This window comes from Monodelphis domestica, chromosome 4 (assembly GCF_027887165.1).
Source record: "Monodelphis domestica isolate mMonDom1 chromosome 4, mMonDom1.pri, whole genome shotgun sequence".
Taxonomy (NCBI): Eukaryota; Metazoa; Chordata; class Mammalia; order Didelphimorphia; family Didelphidae; genus Monodelphis; species Monodelphis domestica.
In genome coordinates, this window is record NC_077230.1 from 353302824 (window position 1) to 353323450 (window position 20627).

The following is a 20627-nucleotide window of genomic DNA, read 5'->3' on the forward strand; positions in this document are numbered from 1 at the left end:
AAGATGAAGTGTCTAAAGGAAGAGGAAAGTTGGTCTAAGAAAGTCTTTTCTTCCCCAAAAGTGGTTATATTTTCTTACATATTAACTTCCCAAACCACCTCCATGTTATTCATAGCTTACAACATTCTATGTCTTAGGGGAAGAAAGACAGAGGTTGCAGTAAATAGCTCGATTTGACTAAGCAAGAGAATGAATGAGCCATAACTAAAATGATGGTTTTGATGTTCTTTAAGAGTTATAAATCAATAGCAAAGACAAGATATATGTACATAAAAAGAGAGACAGTGTGTGACCAATGGACATTATAACTCAATTAAGTGGTAATGATAATAGGTCATATTTCATGAGGGCTTAAATATTTACAAAGTCCTTTCTTAAAAACAACCTCTATAATGAAGGTAGATTAAGTACCTTTATCACCATTTTATTATTTTATAAACTATGACCCTGAGAGATCAAGTCCCTTGCCAAGAGTCATGCAGATAATTAATATTGGAATGGATATAAATATATACTTACATATCTTTATCTGTATCTATATCTATCTATCTGTCTATCTATCTATCCATCTATCTATCTATCTACTTATTCTCTGGACACCAAAACTAGGGTTCTTTACAGGACAGTTCTCTCCCAGGAGTTGTTATGTTATAAGTTGTTATAAGTATAACACTTTTACTCAATTCATTAATTCATATAAAATGTATATTTCTTTTTATTCAGAATTTCAGGAATCTCCAATAGATTTGAATCATTAGGTCCACATGTATAAGAGAATGTGTGAAAGTGTTAAATCTATTAAAGGAACCAGTAATTGAGTGATTTGAACAAAAGCCTTGGTCTCTGAACTATGATCTAATATTCCTAAAGTAAAATATTAAAATATTTTTATTGGCATATTTTGTCATCACAATTTTTGCAATGTATCCCTTTACCCCCATTCTAGAGGATCAAAATAGAAAACAATAAACAAAACAAATAACCTTGAGAAAAAAACTGATTCCAAGTGTTCCAAGTACTTAGTCCTCTTCCTTTACAAAAAAGAATAAGAGGTCATTCTTTTATTTTTCCTTTGCTTTCATTTCTTCTTTAATATCAGTAGTAAAACCAGTATCATTTGTAAAGGAAAATAAAACAGAATACATATGTACCATGACTATTAGAATAGGAAAGGAGTGAGGTGAGTCAGTGGTGTCAAACTCTGACCTGGGGCCATTAGTATATAGAGAAGGATATTTACTGGCTCCATAGCACACTGACATAGTTTTCAAATGTAATATTTTTTCTGTTTTATAATATTTTAAATATTTTGTTAAATATTTCCCAATTGCATCTTAACATGGTTCACATGCATTTGGTAGAGATGACATTCATCCCCAGGTCCACTGTTTGTAAGCTCAGAGGGAAACAACTGTTGTAAATGACATTCAACTTATTGACAGAATTTTTGTTTTTGTGGAATACAAAATAAGAGGTCATTTATGAAATTTGTTTGCTATAAACAAAGCAATGTATAGGCTGTGGCATGAATTATCTGTCAATAGCTGAGTTCTTAGCTTCCTCCCACATTCCCATTCCTCACTGAGGTAGATGTTGTGGTGAGGGTAGAAGAGAAAATAAAGTAGGTGAGTGCAGGTCATTTCAGTTATTTCAAATGGAATTGTCAAGTAAGAATATAAGTCCATTTTGAATTACTGTCAAAAACAAAGGTATATAATTGTCATACTATCATTATTATTGTAAATTGACCAGCTAGAATCATCTTTGGCAGATCATTTATTGACCCTTAACAATGGGTTGGAAAAAAAGAAACTCAGATGGAGTTGGCAGGACTGGGATTCAGCAAAATAGAGAAGGGAATGAGATTTCTTTTTGGTCTTTTATCAGTGTCACCCTCCTACTTGCTGGCAGACACTTCAATGTGCCATTTGTACCTAGTCTGTACCACATTCTTAAGTACTGTACTCAGCTAGCTATTAATGACATACTTTGAGATATGACAGATTATAACATTATTTCCCACAAAAATGATCCTACTTTTTTCATTTATAAGTGAATGAACTCTGAGAATGAGAGATGGAAAAGTCCTTTTGGTTCGATTAATTTCCGACTATAATGAATGCAGATTTCCTTACTTATAGTGTTTCTGGTGGAAGTCACAACCCCTTCCTTAAACACAGCCATTGATACATGACTCATTATTTTCTGAAGCAACTCCTTCCCTTTTCAAGAGCTGTGATCATGCAAAAATCCTTCCTCATATTTAGTTAAAGTCTGTGCAGTTGCAATAGCCACCCAATGGTCCTAGATATGCCTTCTGAAATAATATGCATTTAAATGACTCTTTCACATGATAGGCAAATATTGGAAAACACCTTCATAATTATCCTTACTCCTTAATTTTTCTGTCCTGGTTAAATATCTACAATTTAGAGAAACATAGACTCCTATTACTCTAGATGTAGAAGAGAATTATGGAGTCATGTAGACTGACTTATAGTGCTCCTGGAATATTCAAGTCAAAACCACTGACCAATGATGAAACACCTCCACTAATAAGAGCACTCAATCTTTCTGAGTCATCCTTTTCCAACCCTTGATAGTTCCATTTGCTAGGAAATATTTACGTATGCAGAGCTAAATCTCTCTCTCTCTTTGCAACTCTTTCCCAGAGTTCTTAGTTCTATTTTCTGGTACTAAGGAGAGCAATTTTAATACATTTCATTCACCCTCCTCCTACCCCAAACCAAAGCTATTCAGAGATCTTTCTGGCTTTTCTTCTTCAGTCAATAAAATATTGATACACTCACTGTCCTGTTTGTCTACATCTGATCATACTAAAGTTTATTGATGTCCTTTCCAAAATGTAGTTCCTGAACTATACAGTTACCCCAAACATGGTCATATCTTGGCACAGAACATCAAGGTCATAAGTCCTTAGATTTAGAAGTGAAAGGAAAATGAGAGGCAAATAAGTCTAAACATTTTTGTTTAAAGGTAAGGAAACAAAACAAACAAACACACACACACACACACACACACACACACATAGACCTTTCCTATGGTTACAGAACTAGTAAGTATCTGAGGAAACATTTGGACACTGATTTTCCTGGGTCTAGATTCAATGGCCAATTTACAATGCCATGTGTGAATCCTTTTAGACAGTTGTACTGATAGATATCAAGTCATATTAGACCTAATGGTTGAATTATCTTATTTTAAACTCACAGTCCATTAAAACACTGGAAGCTTTTCCTTGTTATTTCTAGCCACTTTTTTTTTAATAACCCTTACCTTCCATCTTGGAGTCAATACTGTTTATTGGCTCCAAGGCAGAAGAGTGGTAAGGGCTAGGCAATGGGGGTCAAGTGACTTGCCCAGGGTTACACAGCTAGGAAGTGTCTGAGGTCAGATTTGAACCTAGGACCTCCCGTCTCTAGGACTGGCTCTTAATCCACTGAGCTACCCAGCTGCCCCCTAGCCCACTTTTTTTTTATCATTTTGTATTTTGGTAGTTTCTTTCTAGAGTCCAACGGCAAAATGTAAATGACTCTATTCTGTTACCAATGATGACAGGCACAGAAGTAAGTTCATTAAAAACATTTTCAAGGACATGAGGAGGAGAAAAATGACATTGCATAGAAAGACATTCATGTGATGACATTTAATGAAATGTAATTGGCATATGACAATGAGTTAAAATGCATGTGGTATACTGGTTTCTGATAAATATTAAAATAATGATAATAAGATCTCCATAACCTTTGACTGAGCCTATATGAAGTCTGTACAGACTTGAACAAGAATTATACAAAAACAAAAATATCTGGAAGGGTTATAAATAGTATCAATGGGCAGAATATATACCACATTAAAATCATAGGACAATACAAATATCAAAATTAATTTCCACTTGTTTAATAAGATACATTGATATAGCCAAATAGGGTGTTGAAGATCCTGGATCTTTCTGATTGCATCTCATCTATCCCTCCCATCTCCGTGTCTATTTTCTACTTGAAAACCTATGGTCATATACCTTATGCTAAATTCATACATATAACTAACAAAATGTCATAAGAGACAGAGAATTTATAGAACTAAACCAGTGTCTTCCTCCCACAATAATGGCAATTACCATTCTTTGGGCAATGCCATTTCCTTAGCTAAGAATGAAAGAGGCAAAATCAGTGGTTTATGTAAGATTATTATGAAATAGTTTACTAAATGTCTTACTCTAAGAGAAGTATATAATGCCTTTTGAATTTCCTTTATCAGTTAGGCTAATAACATATGGAGGAATGAAGGAAGGAAGGGAGAGAAAGAAAGAAATGAAATTACATTAGTCTGGTAAGACCTGTATAATATAATCCCAAAATTAATCTTACATTAATTTCTTCTTTTATCAGAAACTTTTTAAATACAGTTTAATGGTGTTTGTTTTATATCAGCTAGTTTCCCTCTCTATTCCATCCTTTTCCATGGATAGAAAACAGATTCTCATAACAAAGAATTTTACAAACTCTCCTTTTAATTTTCCAGAAATCATCAGATTTTAGATCTCTTGAATATTTTAGGAATCAAAATCATGTTCACCAACTTATATTATGAAGAACCCATATTTTCCCTTGTGAATATAATAACTACATTCCTAACTCTAGAACTTTATCACCAATCCAATATCTCAAGACTTTTTCAGACTTTTATGAAAATAGCTAAGGAATATCTAGTCCACAAAGGTCTATTCTGAAAATAAATTTAGCGATGTAGGGTTCTCTTACAAACTCCTTTTATATTTTGCTTTGTAACTCCTTTTCAATTATTCCTTTAATTTTCTATCTCTTCCATAATGAAGATTATTATCTTTTATGGAGGAACTAAATATATAAAAATTCTAGTAACTCTTTTCTCCATCAATATCCATTCTACCTAGGGCATCAATACTATCTATCCTTGCTCTACTTTTATCCTTAAAATCAATCCAAAGTCTCAAATTGTCTGGATTTTATGTAGTTATAAATATATATATATATGTATATATATATATATATAATTTGATTAGCCTTTGCTAATTTGTTATCTTCTCTTATTTGACTTTTCTTCCAATATTTTGACACTCCAAAATGGAAATAGCCTTTGTATTACCCATCTTTCCACAATAACCTTTTTAGACTGCACTCTAACTTTTAAATATTGGAATCTTTGTCTTTATTAATTCTTGAGAGCATTTCTTTCCTTTTGAGGTAATTCCCCTTACTGAAACTTGTGCATTGGAATCTGACTTAGTTTTCTGGAAAATTTTGAAAGCTTTTCTTTCCATCTCACTTCTTTCAGACTGGATTTCCCTGCTAAGCAATAGGTCTAAGATCAATTCTTCACTCTCTCCCCAGTTTTCCTATCACTTCCACTTAGCCATCCAATCTGTTATTATAGATAAGGAACGAATCCAATGTACCTGGTTTCTCCACTTTAAAAAAAAATCATTAAGGGAAATGGAGAAATTTTCAGCTTCCTCATTTTTTTTTGAAAAGAAAGATATCTATCCATTGTTAATCTAGTAGAAATTTATTTATACTATAGTATCTTGCCCTTATGTTAGTTTTGCCTTTGAAATTCATGATAATTTCCTACTTATCTATCATTACTGTTTTTCTACCCCAATATTATTTCCAATTATACTTATATTAGTCCTAAATCAAATATTTTTACATTGTCTCATCTCTGTGTTTCATAGCTTTCCATACAAACATCCATTTCTATTCAATATTGTCAAAACCTCATTTATCTGTACCCCTATATTTTTCAATTGGTCAATTCCTTTGTATGAAAATGTATATATCCACTGTCATATTTAAATTATGAATACACATGTGCTAAATTTGAATATATATTCCTTACATTTCAATCCCCAGTTCATGTAATTTATTGCCAATACTTTTCACATTTTACTATAGATACCTGAGGCAATCTTTATTATTACTAGCCATCTTCCTTGATTTATATAAATGTTAAATACTAGAGTACTTTTCAAGAAGTTACAATGACATGATTTCATATTTCCTCATCAAACCTATTAGTTTCCTACAGACATATTCTTATTTGTTAATGTCCATATTGATCTGCCACAACCAGGATAGAACCCAATATCCCAGTTCTATTTGACATAGAATGGAATTTATTGTAACTCTATCTTTTATTATTCTGGATAGTAGATGATCAGTATGATATATTAAGAATCAATTACTTCTGTGGCATCACAAAATTCTTGTGACTCATTTTGAGCTTCAAATTCACTCAAACACTAAAACCAAATATTTGAATTCCTGTTTGAAGAAGAAAGCTTAAATTTGTTCTGGTGGGTGACTAACAAAACAGGTCTAAACATTGATGGTCAAAGATAGGTAAATTCTATATCCTTAAAAGGAAAGACAAAATATAGAGTTGCCTAGAAGCAGAATGAGATTAATTAGGATTAATGAGTATTGGGGTCTACCTCTGTAGTAATCTTACACTGAACTATATCAGAAAAACCTCCTTATTAAAATTTTAGCACAAAGAGTTTCTGGAGTGGCTTGAGATCTCTGAAGATTCCTAGGTAGGATAATTACTTATACAGAGTGTGAAAAGAAATTCTTGGTTCTCTTAGTCTATTTTGAGTTTACAGTTGTGAAAAGGTAAATCTTTATTGTCTTTGCCTAGTTGTAGTTAACACTTTGGTTAACAATAACTTAAGTATCCTTACTTAGTACCTCACTAGATTGTGAAGACAGGATTAACTCTCCTTTGTCTACTTTGGAATTAATCAACAAAAGCAAATATACCCAGACTTAACCCTAAAGAACGTGAAGTCTACAGACTACAAGAGTTTATAGCTCCAAAAGGAAGACACCTCTACCTCTACTTAACCTTAAGTGGGGGTAGGTCTGCAACGTACATGCTAAACTGGGTGATAACTGAGAAATATGTGAATCCTATCATAAGAGTTAACACCTTTGGAGGTAAGAATCCTATTCCACAGACACTGTCCCCTGGGCAGTGCTAGATAATTTGAAAATTGTGATTAGCCCCTGTGAAGAGGGGAAGGGATAAGAAGTCATCATAAAAGCAACCCTTGATTTCTTTGAGCACATTGTCTTTGAGAAGAAAATCTGAAGAGAGTGTCTTCTGGAGACAGTCTTCAAAGGAGCTTTGCTGGAGACTTTGGATTGGATAGTGGGCTTGGAGCTTGGCTTCAACTTGGACTCTGACTCTTGGACTACATCCTGGGGTGAGTGAAATGGTGACTCCTTTGCTAGTTCCTGGAGAAATTAACTTCCATCTTGGAGGAAGTCACATGATTGCAAACTACAGTCCTTCCTAGTTGAGAGCTAATTAATCTCTGCCTGGATTAAGATAGGATAGTTAACTTCTCTATCTAGTTCACTTTTCTCTACTTTGTTTCCTCTCTATTTTGAAAATATTTGTAATAAATTTCTGACTAAATATATAATAAATACTTGCAAATACATAATTTCATATAATTGTTGTCCAAACATTAATGTAAACCCTTACAATAGGCACTAGAAACAAAAATCTAGGAGTGTATATTTCCATACTACCAGAAATAATTTCTTTAGGAAACAGGGATTAGTTATTATTAAAAGAATATTTTTTACTATTTTTATGTTATCATTTCAGTTCCTTCCCTTTTTAAGAAAATATTTATTTTAACATTCATTTAATTTTTTATTGAGTTACTTGGATTCATTTCTCAATTGAATTGATAATAGTCACTTTGGAGAAGTGGCTCACAGCCATAAATGGAGCATGGCACTTTGGGATTTCTTTTCTTCCTACACAGGATACTTCTTACCATGTTCTCATTTCCAAACATCAAGAGGTTCCGTATTGTACCAAACCACAAAAAAGTAATTTAACTAAAGGGTTTCTGGGAAGGGGGAACAAGAGAGAAACCCACTGTGGAAACATGAATCCCCCATTTATAGTTAATATATGATAATCCCCAAGACTATGATCAGTTTATATTTGCAAATGGGAAAGATGTGATAATGACAGGAAAAAGGAAAGGACAAAGCTCCTGTTTGCTTATGCGGGGAAACCATCTTTTAGTTGGCCTTGCCCTGGTTGCCACAGTCTCCATGGATTTGTCCACAGTTTCTTTATAACCTAGGAACTGAATGGGCTCAATGACTTTATATTCTTGTCCAACTTATGCTCAATGGGAATGACAATGAACAGATTTCGCTAAATCATTATTTCTTCAAATAGGCATTAAAAATATTTGATATTCACTTGAAGATCATTGTGCTTGGCTGTATCCAAAACATTTTATCTGTTGATTTGATGGATAATTTCCTCTTATCAAATGAGTAAATCCTGGGCTATGCTAGCTTTCAGATGACCACATATGTGGAGTTGCTCCTCAATTAGACCCATGTCATGAAAGAGCTGCTGACTGGCACAGTTGATAGAATATTGGGACAGAATTCTTAGGGACTTCATCTTCTTTAGTTCAATCTAGTCTCAGACACTTACTAGCTATGTGAGTCTGGACAAGTCACTTTGTCTCATTTTGTCATCTATAAAATGATGTAGAAAAGGAATTGGGCATGACTGAACAACAAGAAACAATGGGTACTTAGTAGCATTCCTACATAATGCATTGATTCTGAAAGGAGTTAGATGTAGGGACAGGCTGAAAGCACAAGACTTTCACTTATGCTTCAATATTCTTTGGGCCAACCTCTCCTTTCCTGAGCTGTGTCAGACTCTTATGTTACCACACACTACCAGCAAGAAATCTGGTGATTTTTATCTAACACTATCCAAAGACAGGAATTGTTGTCATGAATAATGAAGTACAACAGACATCAAAATCTTAGGCTGCATCACATATTATGAATTGACTGCAGATGCATGGTTGTCAGGTCCATGTGATATTAGCCTCTAAAATAGTTTTCCTTGTTCTAGGCACTCTAGCTTTGTTAAATAAGCATGATCTCATTAGTGGCCATGGAGAGATCTGGAACAGTCCTCAAATCAGGCAATGTGTTGTGGACAGGAGGGCTTGTAGATGCCCACTGAAATTCAAGTGACTTCTGGAACTTATGAGATAAAAAAGATAATCTTGCTATCCTGTGAATGCTAGCTCTACTTTTTTATACTTTTGGGGGGTTTTGATTATTTCAAATGATAACATTGGTTAATTTGGTATCTTCGTGTTCTTCTTCAAAGGTTCAAAAATATCCATTATCTTATACATTGACAATTGAAACATGATATTATCTAACAAGACCAATGTTCATCCTTCCACTTTCATTCTCATTGGAATTCCAGGACTGAAAACTGCTCAATCTGGATCTCCATCCCTTTCTGCCTGTTGGACATACTGTGTGTACTGGGAATCTTTGCCCTGCTTTTTATCATCAAAACTGACCAAAACCTTCATGAGTCTTCTTCCTGTGCATGTTGATTGTGACAGAGCTGTTTATCTGTACAACTGCTAATTGCAAACATCTCAGCCTTTTCTTGTTCAAAGACAGGGAAATCTGGTTTAAAGCTTGCCTTACACAAGTATTTTTGATTCACTCCTGCTCCATAATGGAATCTGGTTTCTTTCTGGCCATGGCCTTTGACAGCTATGTGGCCATATGCAAACCTCTTAGACATTCAGCAATCGTGACCTACACAGTCATTGGGAGCATGGGATTGGCTATTATTTTCCATGGAGCTATGCTACTTAATCCTCACTCCTTTATATTCAGATGGCTTCCCTACTGAAAAACTAATATCATCTCTCATACCTACTGTGAGTTTATGGCCTTGATCAAGCGGGCCTGTGCTGAGATTAGAATACAGAGAGCTTATGGTCTAATTGTTGCTTTTACTACTGGTGGACTGGATTTCGTACTAATCATCTGTTCCTACATTTTCATTCTCTATACTGTCTTTCAGCACCCTTCTAAGGTCGCACATCTCAAAACCCTGGTGGATCTCATGTTTGTTTCATATTAGTTTCCTATACCCCAGCTTTTTTCTCATTCCTCACACACAAATTTGGATACCATGTTGCTCCTCATGTCCACATTTTTGTGGCTAACATCTACCTACTGGTTCCACCTATGCTAAATCCAATTATTTATGGGATAAGAACAAAGAGAATCAGAGAGAGAATCCTCAAAGTCTTTAATCCCCTAAAGGCCTTAAAGAATATTTCATGTAGAAAGAAATCAACATTGCAACCTCATCATAACCCTAATTATATGCATTGAAGAGATTTGAAGAATAAGAAATAAGGGAATAACACTACAACACTGATATCTCCAACAAAATTAATCTAATCAGTATTGGGGAGTACAATGATTGCAAAAAAAAAAAGAAAGGTGATACCTTTATTTTTCCCCCTTTGAAGGAAAGCTTAGTTTCACTTTTCCTGATTTCCAAGGATGGATAGAACTAGTTATGTGCCCTATTTCTAATAGCAGGGAGTATGGGTCCACAAGTCAATAGCATACTTGCTCATAACTGAAAAAAATATTTTTGTGACAACTATTGGAGAATACAACATTCTGTAAGGAATAAACTGTCAAGGAATATTTGTGAAAAATATTTCTGTATTTTGCAGACACACAACTAGTGACTATGCTCTTGAAAAGAACTTTCTAGTCCCAATTATGTTATAAAACCCAAAATGAAAATATATTGTTTCAATTTCCTTTTCCCCAGATGCACAAGTGAATACTGGGAAATATGGGGTTAAGACCCAAAGTTCCAGTGATTGGATCTGTATCAGTTGAGAGGATATTTCCTCGTTCAAAATTCAAGTGCTTTAATTCTACCCCTCCTTCCATCTCAGTTTGATGATGATACTAGAGAGATAAAAGTAAATCTGATACAAGAAATGATGATCATCATTTTATTGATCATGATGAAAAAGTTGATTATATTGATTTGCATAGAATCATATATTTTGTGGTAGTAGATGTGGAGCTGACACAAAATTTTGAGCTTCTCTAGTCAAATGCCTTTAATTTCTAGTATGAAAACTGAAGGCTGGGTTAAGTCAGCCATACATCTAGTCCTGATGTTTCAATTTCACAGTTTATAAATTCCAATTATAGTAGTCTATAAGCTGTGACATAGCCTTGCAATTCAATGTGCCAGACTTTGAATGTAGATGATGATGTTTGTAATGCTAAAAACAGAGATGATGATGATGATGTTGATGCTGGTGTTGATGTTGTTTAACATAGTGATTATAATAACTATGATGACAGCAAAAAGAGCAATGATAAATCAACTGATATACACAGAAAATCAAGCATTGATATGTTAAAGTACTTCAATGGAACCATGTTCATAACCATGAGTACTTTCTCTGTAAGGGGATATGCTTGGGACAATCTATCAATTAATGTCTATACTGTTGAACTCTTGAACATATACTACCATAAGTTCAGCAAAAGACTTCAATTAAAAACAATTATAGCTTCATTGAATTCTATTGATAATTTTAAGATATAATTTGAACATATTTACTTTCTAGTGTTATTTCTTACTCAAACTACATGACCAATCCATCTTTTTTAAAAAATAATATTTCATTGATTATATCATTCAAATAGTTTTTCCTAAAAATTCCATATTTACTTAAGAGTGATATCTTATAATTTCCATCATGCCCCCCACATGAATAGCCATAGTCCTTTTGATGATTTACAACTATATTTCTTCAGAGCTGTAGTGTTCCATGATTGATTTTTATATGGAATCACTGGAAGAAAATTGATATTAAAAAGAGAAACTTTTCTTTAAAACATTATGGTTAATAAACTGAATTTGGAATTTCAAAAAATCAGTTTAGCCTGCTCTTTAATTCCTAGTTAATTCTAATATTATTTTACTGTATTATTACTTTTAATATACAAATTATATATGTGCATATATATACAAACACATATATAAAGATATAGTATATACCTACATTTATATATACAGCATATGTGTGTATACATACATGTATACTACACAATCTATAAAGGTAGTCAATATAATTGGAATAATATTTAGACTTCATTCCAGTTATTGCAAGAGTAGTGAATTTTTACCTTATTATGTTGGGAATTTGCATTTACAAAACTTAAAAAAAATTATCACTTATGTATATTATGTGTCAGAGAAGAATTTCTTTATTGTTAACTAATGTCAAATGGTCTTGAAAATTAGTCTTTTATAGTAAGGGTTAAATCTGATATTATTGGTCCCCTATAACTCTTTCCTCATTTTTATTATTTATCTTGAGACTCTTAACTTTTTATTATTATAGGTGAATATTGATATTATTTTTTATTTCTAAAAATATTTATTAATATTATCAATAAGAGTTAAATAATGAATTAATTATGCAGTATTAGGGATTTTTTTTCATCCATGAGTGATTGTATTTTCTCTAAGAGTTTAAGCAGACTTTCTTCATAGAGTGTTTTAAATTTTGTTTACATATTTCTGAGTTGTGTCTTTGAAACAGTGTTTGAAGTATTTTATATGATCTTTAAATATTTTGTATGTTATTTTATTTTCTATTTCTTCCTACAGAATTTTTTGATAATATTCAAGAATTATTGGATGAATTTATATTATATAAATAAGCTTTGTGTGTATTTATATAAAAAAACTGATCCTAACTTCACTACTTCAATTCATTTTTAGTTAACTAGTTAACTGCCTAACACAAAGCATCAAGTTTTTGTCATATATTTGCTATGGTGATCTGGCAAATGATTTGGACACCTTCTCAGAGTAATGTTTGCTTTATTTTAAATGCATATGTTATGATACCCAGAATTAAAATTTAATCCAATTATTTGAAATGTGATTTTTAAAATATTGAAAAAATAACCTGATAGATTCTAAATAGACTATAATGGCATCTGAAAACAGAGAAATCTTTGTTTTCTCTTTTTGTATTTAATTTTTCCTTTTATTTTTCATGACATTCTTATAGGTAAAATTTCTAGCACCTGTTATTGCAGTAATTGCAGAAATATAAATCATTATATAACTTTGATTTTGTTGCACAAAACTCTAAATAGTCTACTGCATATAATATTTGCTTGTGGTTTTATAGAGCTATCTTTTACCATATTAAGAAAGAATATTTTTTTCCTAAGGTCAGTTAAGTGTCACGGTGGATAGAGCAATGAATCTCCTCAAGAAAACTCATCTTGGGGACAACTGGGTAGTTCAGTGGATTGAGAGCCAGGCCAAGAGATGTAAGGTCCTAGGTTCAAATCTGGCATCAGACACTTCCCGATTGGGTGACACTGGGCAAGTCATTTAACCCCCATTACTTAGCCCTTGCCACTCTTCTGCCTTGGAACCAATATGCAGGGTTTAAATCCAAGAAGGAAGGTAAGGATTTAAAAAAAAAAAAGAAAACTTATCTTACTGAATTCAGATGTGGCCCATTCACTTATAGACCCCAGACAAATCATCAATCTTGTTTTCCTCAGTTACTCAACTATAAAAAAAGCTGGAGAAAGAAATCACAAACCACACTAGTATATGCCCAGAAAGTATCCAAAGAGGTCATGAAGAGTTGGACAGAAAAAGGATAAAACAGCAACAATAAAATCCATGTATATATTTCTTTGTATGCTTTCCATTTCCTTTTAAGATGAGAAGACAGAATTGGGTCATAAAAATATTATAAAATTATCTCTTCTTTTTTTATTTTAAAAATATGATACTAGAATTGCCTGTTCCTTTAATGCTTTAAAGAATTCACTTTTAAATATGGTCTATGGATTCTATTTCTGCCCTCATGAATATTATTTTATGGCTTGTCAAATTTGTTTTTGCATTTATATATATATATTTTTATATAGATGTGTATATATATATATATATTTATATAGAAACAAATATTCTCAATAAACTGAGAATGATAGTGGTTATAAGTCAACTCCAATTTGTCTAATCCTTTACACATCCTGATTTTAATAAAGCTACACATTTACCTATATAACTTACATATAAATGAACATATAAGCTTATTTACATATAAGTGAACATACATGCAAATTCTACATGTATTAACCCATTCCTTCATTAAGTAGTTTCAGTACAACAAAGAGATAGTTGAAGCACAAAGCCCCTTTGTGGACTAATGGCATAGTATGCCCTTCTGCTCACTTTCTATGACAAGGTCTAACTACAGAGGTCTCCTCTAAAATATAATCCCTTAATAATGCTTGGACTGATCACCTTGATTTTGTAAGCCTCTTTCCCTAAAAAGGCCTATATTACAAATGGATACAATGAGATATTTCAATATTTTAGTGTACAGTATTCCCTCCCTCTTCCATTTTCCACTCTTCTGCTAGCTAGAAAATTCTTTTTCTGGATAGAACGGAATTGATCCCATATAATTTAAGGTCTTAGTCTGGTGTGATGGGGATTATTTCTTGGCAAAACCTACTCCCAGGTAGAGTGGATTTTCTTAGGGAGAAGCAGACGAATGATCCCCATACGAATCTGTTTGGTCTTCACACTGTAGATGATAGGGTTGAGTATGGGGGGCACCAACAAGTAGATATGAGCCATGAAAATGTGGACAAGGGGAGAGGTGTGTTTTGCAAAACGGTGAACAAGAGATATTCCAATCATGGGCACATAAAGGATGAGAACAGCACAGATGTGGGAGGCACATGTGTTGAGAGCCTTGAGTCTTTCCTTCTGGGATGCAATGCTCAGTACAGAACGGAGAATGAAGATGTAAGAAATCAGAATGCCCAAGGCATCAAATCCCCAGAGAATAATGATCACAACCACTCCATAGATGACATTAAATTTGGTGTCAGCACAAGCCAAGCGAATCATATCCTGATGTAGGCAGTAAGAGTGAGAGAGAACATGAGAGTGGCAGTAAGGAAAGTATGCAAGACGGACCATTGGTGGAGTACTGGAGAGAGAGCTTCTCAAAAAAGCTGTTATTCCAATCTTAATGATGCGCTTTGGGGTGAGGATGGTGGAATACCTCAGGGGATGACAGATGGCTACATAGCGGTCAAAGGCCATTGCTAGGAGCACTGCAGATTCTGTTAAGGAGAAAGTATGAATAAAAAACATCTGTATTACACATGTGTTGAATTCAATCTCATTAGAGATGGACCACAACACTCTAAAGAGAGATACAAGTGTGGGAAGGGACATGCCCATATCAGTGAGGGAGAGCATGGCCAAGAAATAATACATGGGTTCATGGAGGCTTGGGTCAATCCGGACAATATGAAGGATGGTACAGTTTCCCATTATTCCAATCATGTAGAGAATGAAGAAAGGGATGGAGATCCAGTGGTATAGTGCCTCATATCCAGGAATTCCAGTGAGATAGAATATAGTAGACAGAGAACTACTGGAATTGAAGTCTGCCATGGAACTTCTGTGTAGAGCCACAATCCCATTCCACACCACTCACTTCTATAAGGAAAAGAAAGACACAAAAACAGTTGTAACAAAGATTTCAAAATGTATTTTGTTGTTGTACTTTGATGGTTGTTTTTTTAACCATTTTTACATTTACCCTTACATTTTCTTTTCATCTATATTCATAGCCCACCTTTCATCTTCCCTTGCTATTTTTAATTCCTGAGTTCACTCTATGATCCATATTGTTCCTAAACAGTAGATATGAGCAAAAGGAAGCCACCTGTTCTCATCATAAATATTATCAAACATAAAGGGTTTTGGGAAAACATTGCTGCATTATTGAAACCTAGCCCAATGTGGCTGACAAAATAAACCTGTTGCTTAGAGACTGGATTTGTTTAATACTTAACTCAAGAAATCCAGGTTATGTTAATCCCAAACATTTATCCAGAAGATGAAGATAGTTGTAAATAATGTGAAAGATTTCTTCTGCAATACATCTCAAGAAATCCATGCAATTTATCTGGAAAGTGCCTCTGTACTGGCACAAAAATTAGAGTATTAGAAATGGGATCTCTGACAGTCTCCCTTAGAGTCCGGATTGACCTAAATAGTGTCAGTTTAAATGGCATGATCCAGGTGAGTAACCTTGAAATTTGAGTGGAAAAAAGACCTTATTCCTTTGTTTGAATTCTCCATAATACAGGGAGTTCTGTGACTCCTTGAATAAGGAAATTACTCAGGGAAGGGTTAGAATCAGCCTCGCCATGTTTTTGGCAAATTATTAGGCCCTGATCACTCAAATGTTATTAGAGATAGCTCTGCAATCTATTAAATTTTGCCAGTAGTCCTATGGCAGATTCTCTCTCTGGAAGGAAAGGAAAAAAAATATTTTCTGTCTGTCATTGTAGGACTAGCCAGAATGGGGATATAGAGATAAAGTCAGCAAGCAAAGATTTCTTTAATCTCAAGTAATTTTTTTTTCTTAATAGAAATTTGTGGCATCATGAACAAATTGTAATTTTGATGCTTCTTAATTCTGTTCAACACTTTGTGAATCCATTTAGGATGTTCTTGGCACAAATATACTGTATTGGATTACCATTTCTTTCTCAAATTGATAAGAAAACAGGGTTAAGTTAGATTTGAACTCAGGACAATTAGTCATCCTCATTCCAGGCCCAGCAGTCTATCTACTATGCTATCTAGCTGCCTATGAACTAGTCTATTAGGAACTAAATTGTTGGATGATTATGTTTGCTGTTAATTTTTTTAAAAAGTTTTAAAGATGTTTGTAACTGCTAAAATATTCTAAGGAGGAAATGAAAATGTGAGATTGACATCCTAAATCTTTTAAACAGTTTACTGAAAGCCATAGGCTCTATAATTTGAGGTGTTGGCAATTAATATCTTGTAAGAAAAATAAAGATTCTGAATTATATCATTTATAATTGCAAATTCAGATTTGAGTGAGCTCATCCCAAAACTGAATTATAACGTGTTCTCATCAAAAGTAATTTGTTGTCCTATAATTAATATTTAATCCTCTATAGGTAGATCAGACTTTAATACAAAATAAATGAGATGATCTGCATTAAGTCCAAAGTCTTAAAAACTACTGAAATAAGAATTTAAAGTCTAAATTATGTAAATGTGATTAGTATAGAATGGCAAACTGATAGATGATGAAGTGATTTTCTAAGTTGATTAGGAAATACTTCAATTGAATTGATGTTATTTATGCCTTTGATTATATAATGAATCAACTTTTTCTAATTTCTGTCAAGGGTATGATTATTCTTTAAGTCTCCAGACCATCAATTTTACAGATATTCTTACCTCTTCTTTCTGCCTCAGTTTCCATGCAGTTACACACATCTGTTGGTTTCATGTCTTTTTCTTTTTTTTCATTCTCTTCCCTCAACTCACACTTTCCTTTCCTCCTATATGAGTAGACTCTTGAAAGAGCCTCCTAATTAGTCATACTGCCTCTGTTCCTTTCGTTTTCTACCCATACTCAGCAAAACTGTCAAAGCAATATCCCTAAAACAAATATCTCTTTGTATCACTACCTACTCAAGAAGCTATTTTCTCTAAGTTCAACTGGAGACTCTTCAAGACTTTCAAAACTCTTCATAATCATTTTTCACCTACCATACCAACTTCTTATAGTCTTCTTCATGCACTCTGTATCTCAAACTAAATAGTCCATATATTGTACCTTACCTACGATATTCCTTCTGCTTATATGACTTTATACAGGCTGACCTCAATGTGTGAAATTACCTTCCTTTTTTCCTCTACTTTTTGATGTTCCTCATTTTGTTTTAATCTTAAATCAAACTGGCACTTCTTACATTAGGTTGTTTTTTTGATCCCCTGCTCAATAGTGCTTCCATCCCAATACCTCCTATTTTTTTTAATTACTTTTGTTTATATTTTTTATCCATATGTGTGTTTAGCACTTTATGACTTTGTCCTTAATTTTGTCTTCACAACAACCCTGTTAATTAGGTGCTATTAATATCTTTAGGAAATGAAGAAACTGAGGCAAAAAAGATTTAAGGTGACTTACATTGGACCAAAGATCTAGTGAGTGACTGAAACTGATTTAGAAATCTGGTGTTCCTGAATTGAAGCCCAGCACTCTATCCATTCTACCACATAACTGATCTTTATGTTGTGTCATTCTTTGAAAATGTATGTGTTTATTTCTTTGGTTCCCTTATTTATGGGGGAATGGCTCTTCAGAGGAAAGGCTTTTACCATGACACTACCTGTTTCCTTGATTGCCTTTGTTATTAAAGGCTCAGACCCACTCATATTTATTCAAAGATTAGTTCTCTGTTTACCTAAAATATTTTTTTGAGAATCTTCTTCCCATTTCTGGCCCTTTCTTCTCTATAATTGAATATATATATATATATATATATATATATATATATATATATATATATATATACCCAGGAAAACATATCCTACCCAAAGTATTTTGAGTTCTAGGAGGTTTTGGGAGAAAGTGTGATCCTGCAGATGTTTCTGGAATCAGGGGAATTCGGTTTAGATTTCATCTCTGCTACTTATTGTGACAATAGGCAAGTTACTTGGTCTCTTAGATCTTTTGCTTCTTTTCTAAAATAATGAAGTTACCAATCAATTAACTAACGTATACTAAGCAGTTTGTGTGTGTGAGGCACTGTGTTAAACTGTGAAGATAGAAAGAAAAGGAAAAAAAGTACCTGATATCATAGAGCACACATCATATGGAGATAACATGAAAATAACCTTTTCTGAACTATTTATGTACAGGATAAATGGTGGATTTTGCCATATCAGCTGAAAGGGAATAAGAATGAGGAGTTTTGTCAAGGTGGGACGTTAGATGAGAATTAAAAGAAAATGAGAAATGCAAGAGACAAAATAGAAAAAAGAAAGCATTTATAGGCATGGTTATAAAATAAGGAGGTTATAAGTCTAGCAAAGGTGTCTTAAAGCTCAAAATCGGACCTATAATAATAATAATAATAATAATAATAATAACATCTATTTAGCACTTTAATTCTTACAAGGCTTTTTTCTAAGCAATAATTATTTCCAAGCAACAGATCTAATTAGTTAGGGTCAGGTTTACTAATTAAAAATGAATTTTTTGACCACAATAGCAACTATTATTTCTTTTTACTTTGTTCTCTTCAGAATAAGAAACTACCTAGATTATCTATCTGATGATCTATTAATAATATAAGAAGTATGGGGGGGGAAGGAAGAAAATACCATAGAAAACATATTTTAGTGCTATGTTTTTCATTGAAACCATATATTTATTAATATATTGAAGTAATAATGCACTACTAATAGATTGTTATATGTCATCTCCTACAAAGCTGAAGTGATTACACAGTTTTAGAACCTACAATGTGATGTGGGTTGAAAAAGGACCAACAGGTGGCACAGTGGAAGAAATGTAGTGCTTGGATTAGAGAAGATCTGTATTTGAATCATACATTAGACATTTACTAATACTATGATTCTAGATAATGCATTTAATCTCCCTCTGCCTTGATTTCCTCAACTATAAAATGGGGATGGGTGAATACCACCTACCATACAGAGTTATTGTAAGATCAAATAGAGTAACATGTAAAACACTTTGCAGATCTCGAAGGATGTGTTGATGCTAGTTATTTCATTATTCTTATTTTTTTTTTGCAGTAAGGAATAGAAATATAAATAGTTTGTATAGGATACATGAATCATAATGGATATATTTATGTCATCAAACTATTCAGGATGGGATGTACAACTTAAGAGAAGGAAACTATTAGTATCCTTCCTGAGTCATTACCTTGTCATGGCAGAGGCACTTGTATAGCTCAACAAAAATATAGGTTATTCCATTACAGGGATATCCAAAATGAATAAACAATAGTGGAGAATTCTGACAAAAGATTTTCTACTGGAGAAGGAAAGGGCAAATCTTTCCTACATTTTCTAATAAAATCCCATGTACTGAATTAAATGGTCCACAGGGTAATGAGGATTCTGACACAGCTGAACAGCTTTCAAAAACAAATTATTAATATGCAGAAGGAGAATCTTTGGCTAAGTAATATGTTACATAGTAAAGGAAGTAAAATTTTTAAAAAGAGTGATAACTAGTAACCTGGGAATTAGGGATGGGTGAGGGTAGTACCAGTCATTGCGCTGAAGAACTGAAATAATGATGGGAGGGGAAATGGACATCAAGAGAAAGTTTTTAAGATCAGACTATGATGGTGGAAATTGTCCTTTTTGGACTTTGGGATCCTTTGTATTAGAGATGTAATAATTTTCTCTTCTCACTTAATTTAGTACAATATTCTTTCACTAAATTGTCCCCCTCAAGTGTTTCCAGTGTTTTATTGTATTGGCTAAAAGGATAAAATGGCAAGAGTACTAGACTTATTGTCAGAAGATCTGAGTTTGAATGCTGTTTTGATTTTTCTTATCTTGTGATCTTGGACAACTCACAACCTCTCTAGTTCTCAATTTTGTCCTTGAATAAATGACGTTATTTATTTTGGAGATATTTAATGTTTTCTAAAGCTATTAATTTTATGAATTTTCAGAAAGAATTCTTTATAGTTTCCTTCAAAGTATGTGAGAAACTAGTGAGGACACATATTTGGGAAGTTTTTAAGTCTAGATTAAGGGAG

General features: G+C 33.2%; 1 protein-coding gene and 1 pseudogene across 1 annotated transcript; one reads left to right on the plus strand and one right to left on the minus strand.

The window, feature by feature from the left end:
- The first annotated feature begins 9278 nt into the window (after positions 1–9278).
- Positions 9279–10349, plus strand: LOC107652286 (olfactory receptor 52D1-like; annotated as a pseudogene).
- Positions 10350–14478: 4129 nt separating this feature from the next.
- Positions 14479–15438, minus strand: LOC100021543 (olfactory receptor 51L1-like). Its single transcript, XM_007491171.2, has one exon. The coding sequence runs from the start codon at positions 15436–15438 to the stop codon at positions 14479–14481; it is 960 nt and encodes a 319-aa protein (XP_007491233.2).
- Between the last annotated feature and the right edge of the window lie 5189 nt (positions 15439–20627).

Coding starts and splice junctions, on each gene's coding strand:
- LOC100021543 (XM_007491171.2), bottom strand. CDS start 15,438: ATGGCAGACTTCAATTCCAGTAGTTCTCTGTCTACTATATTCTATCTC.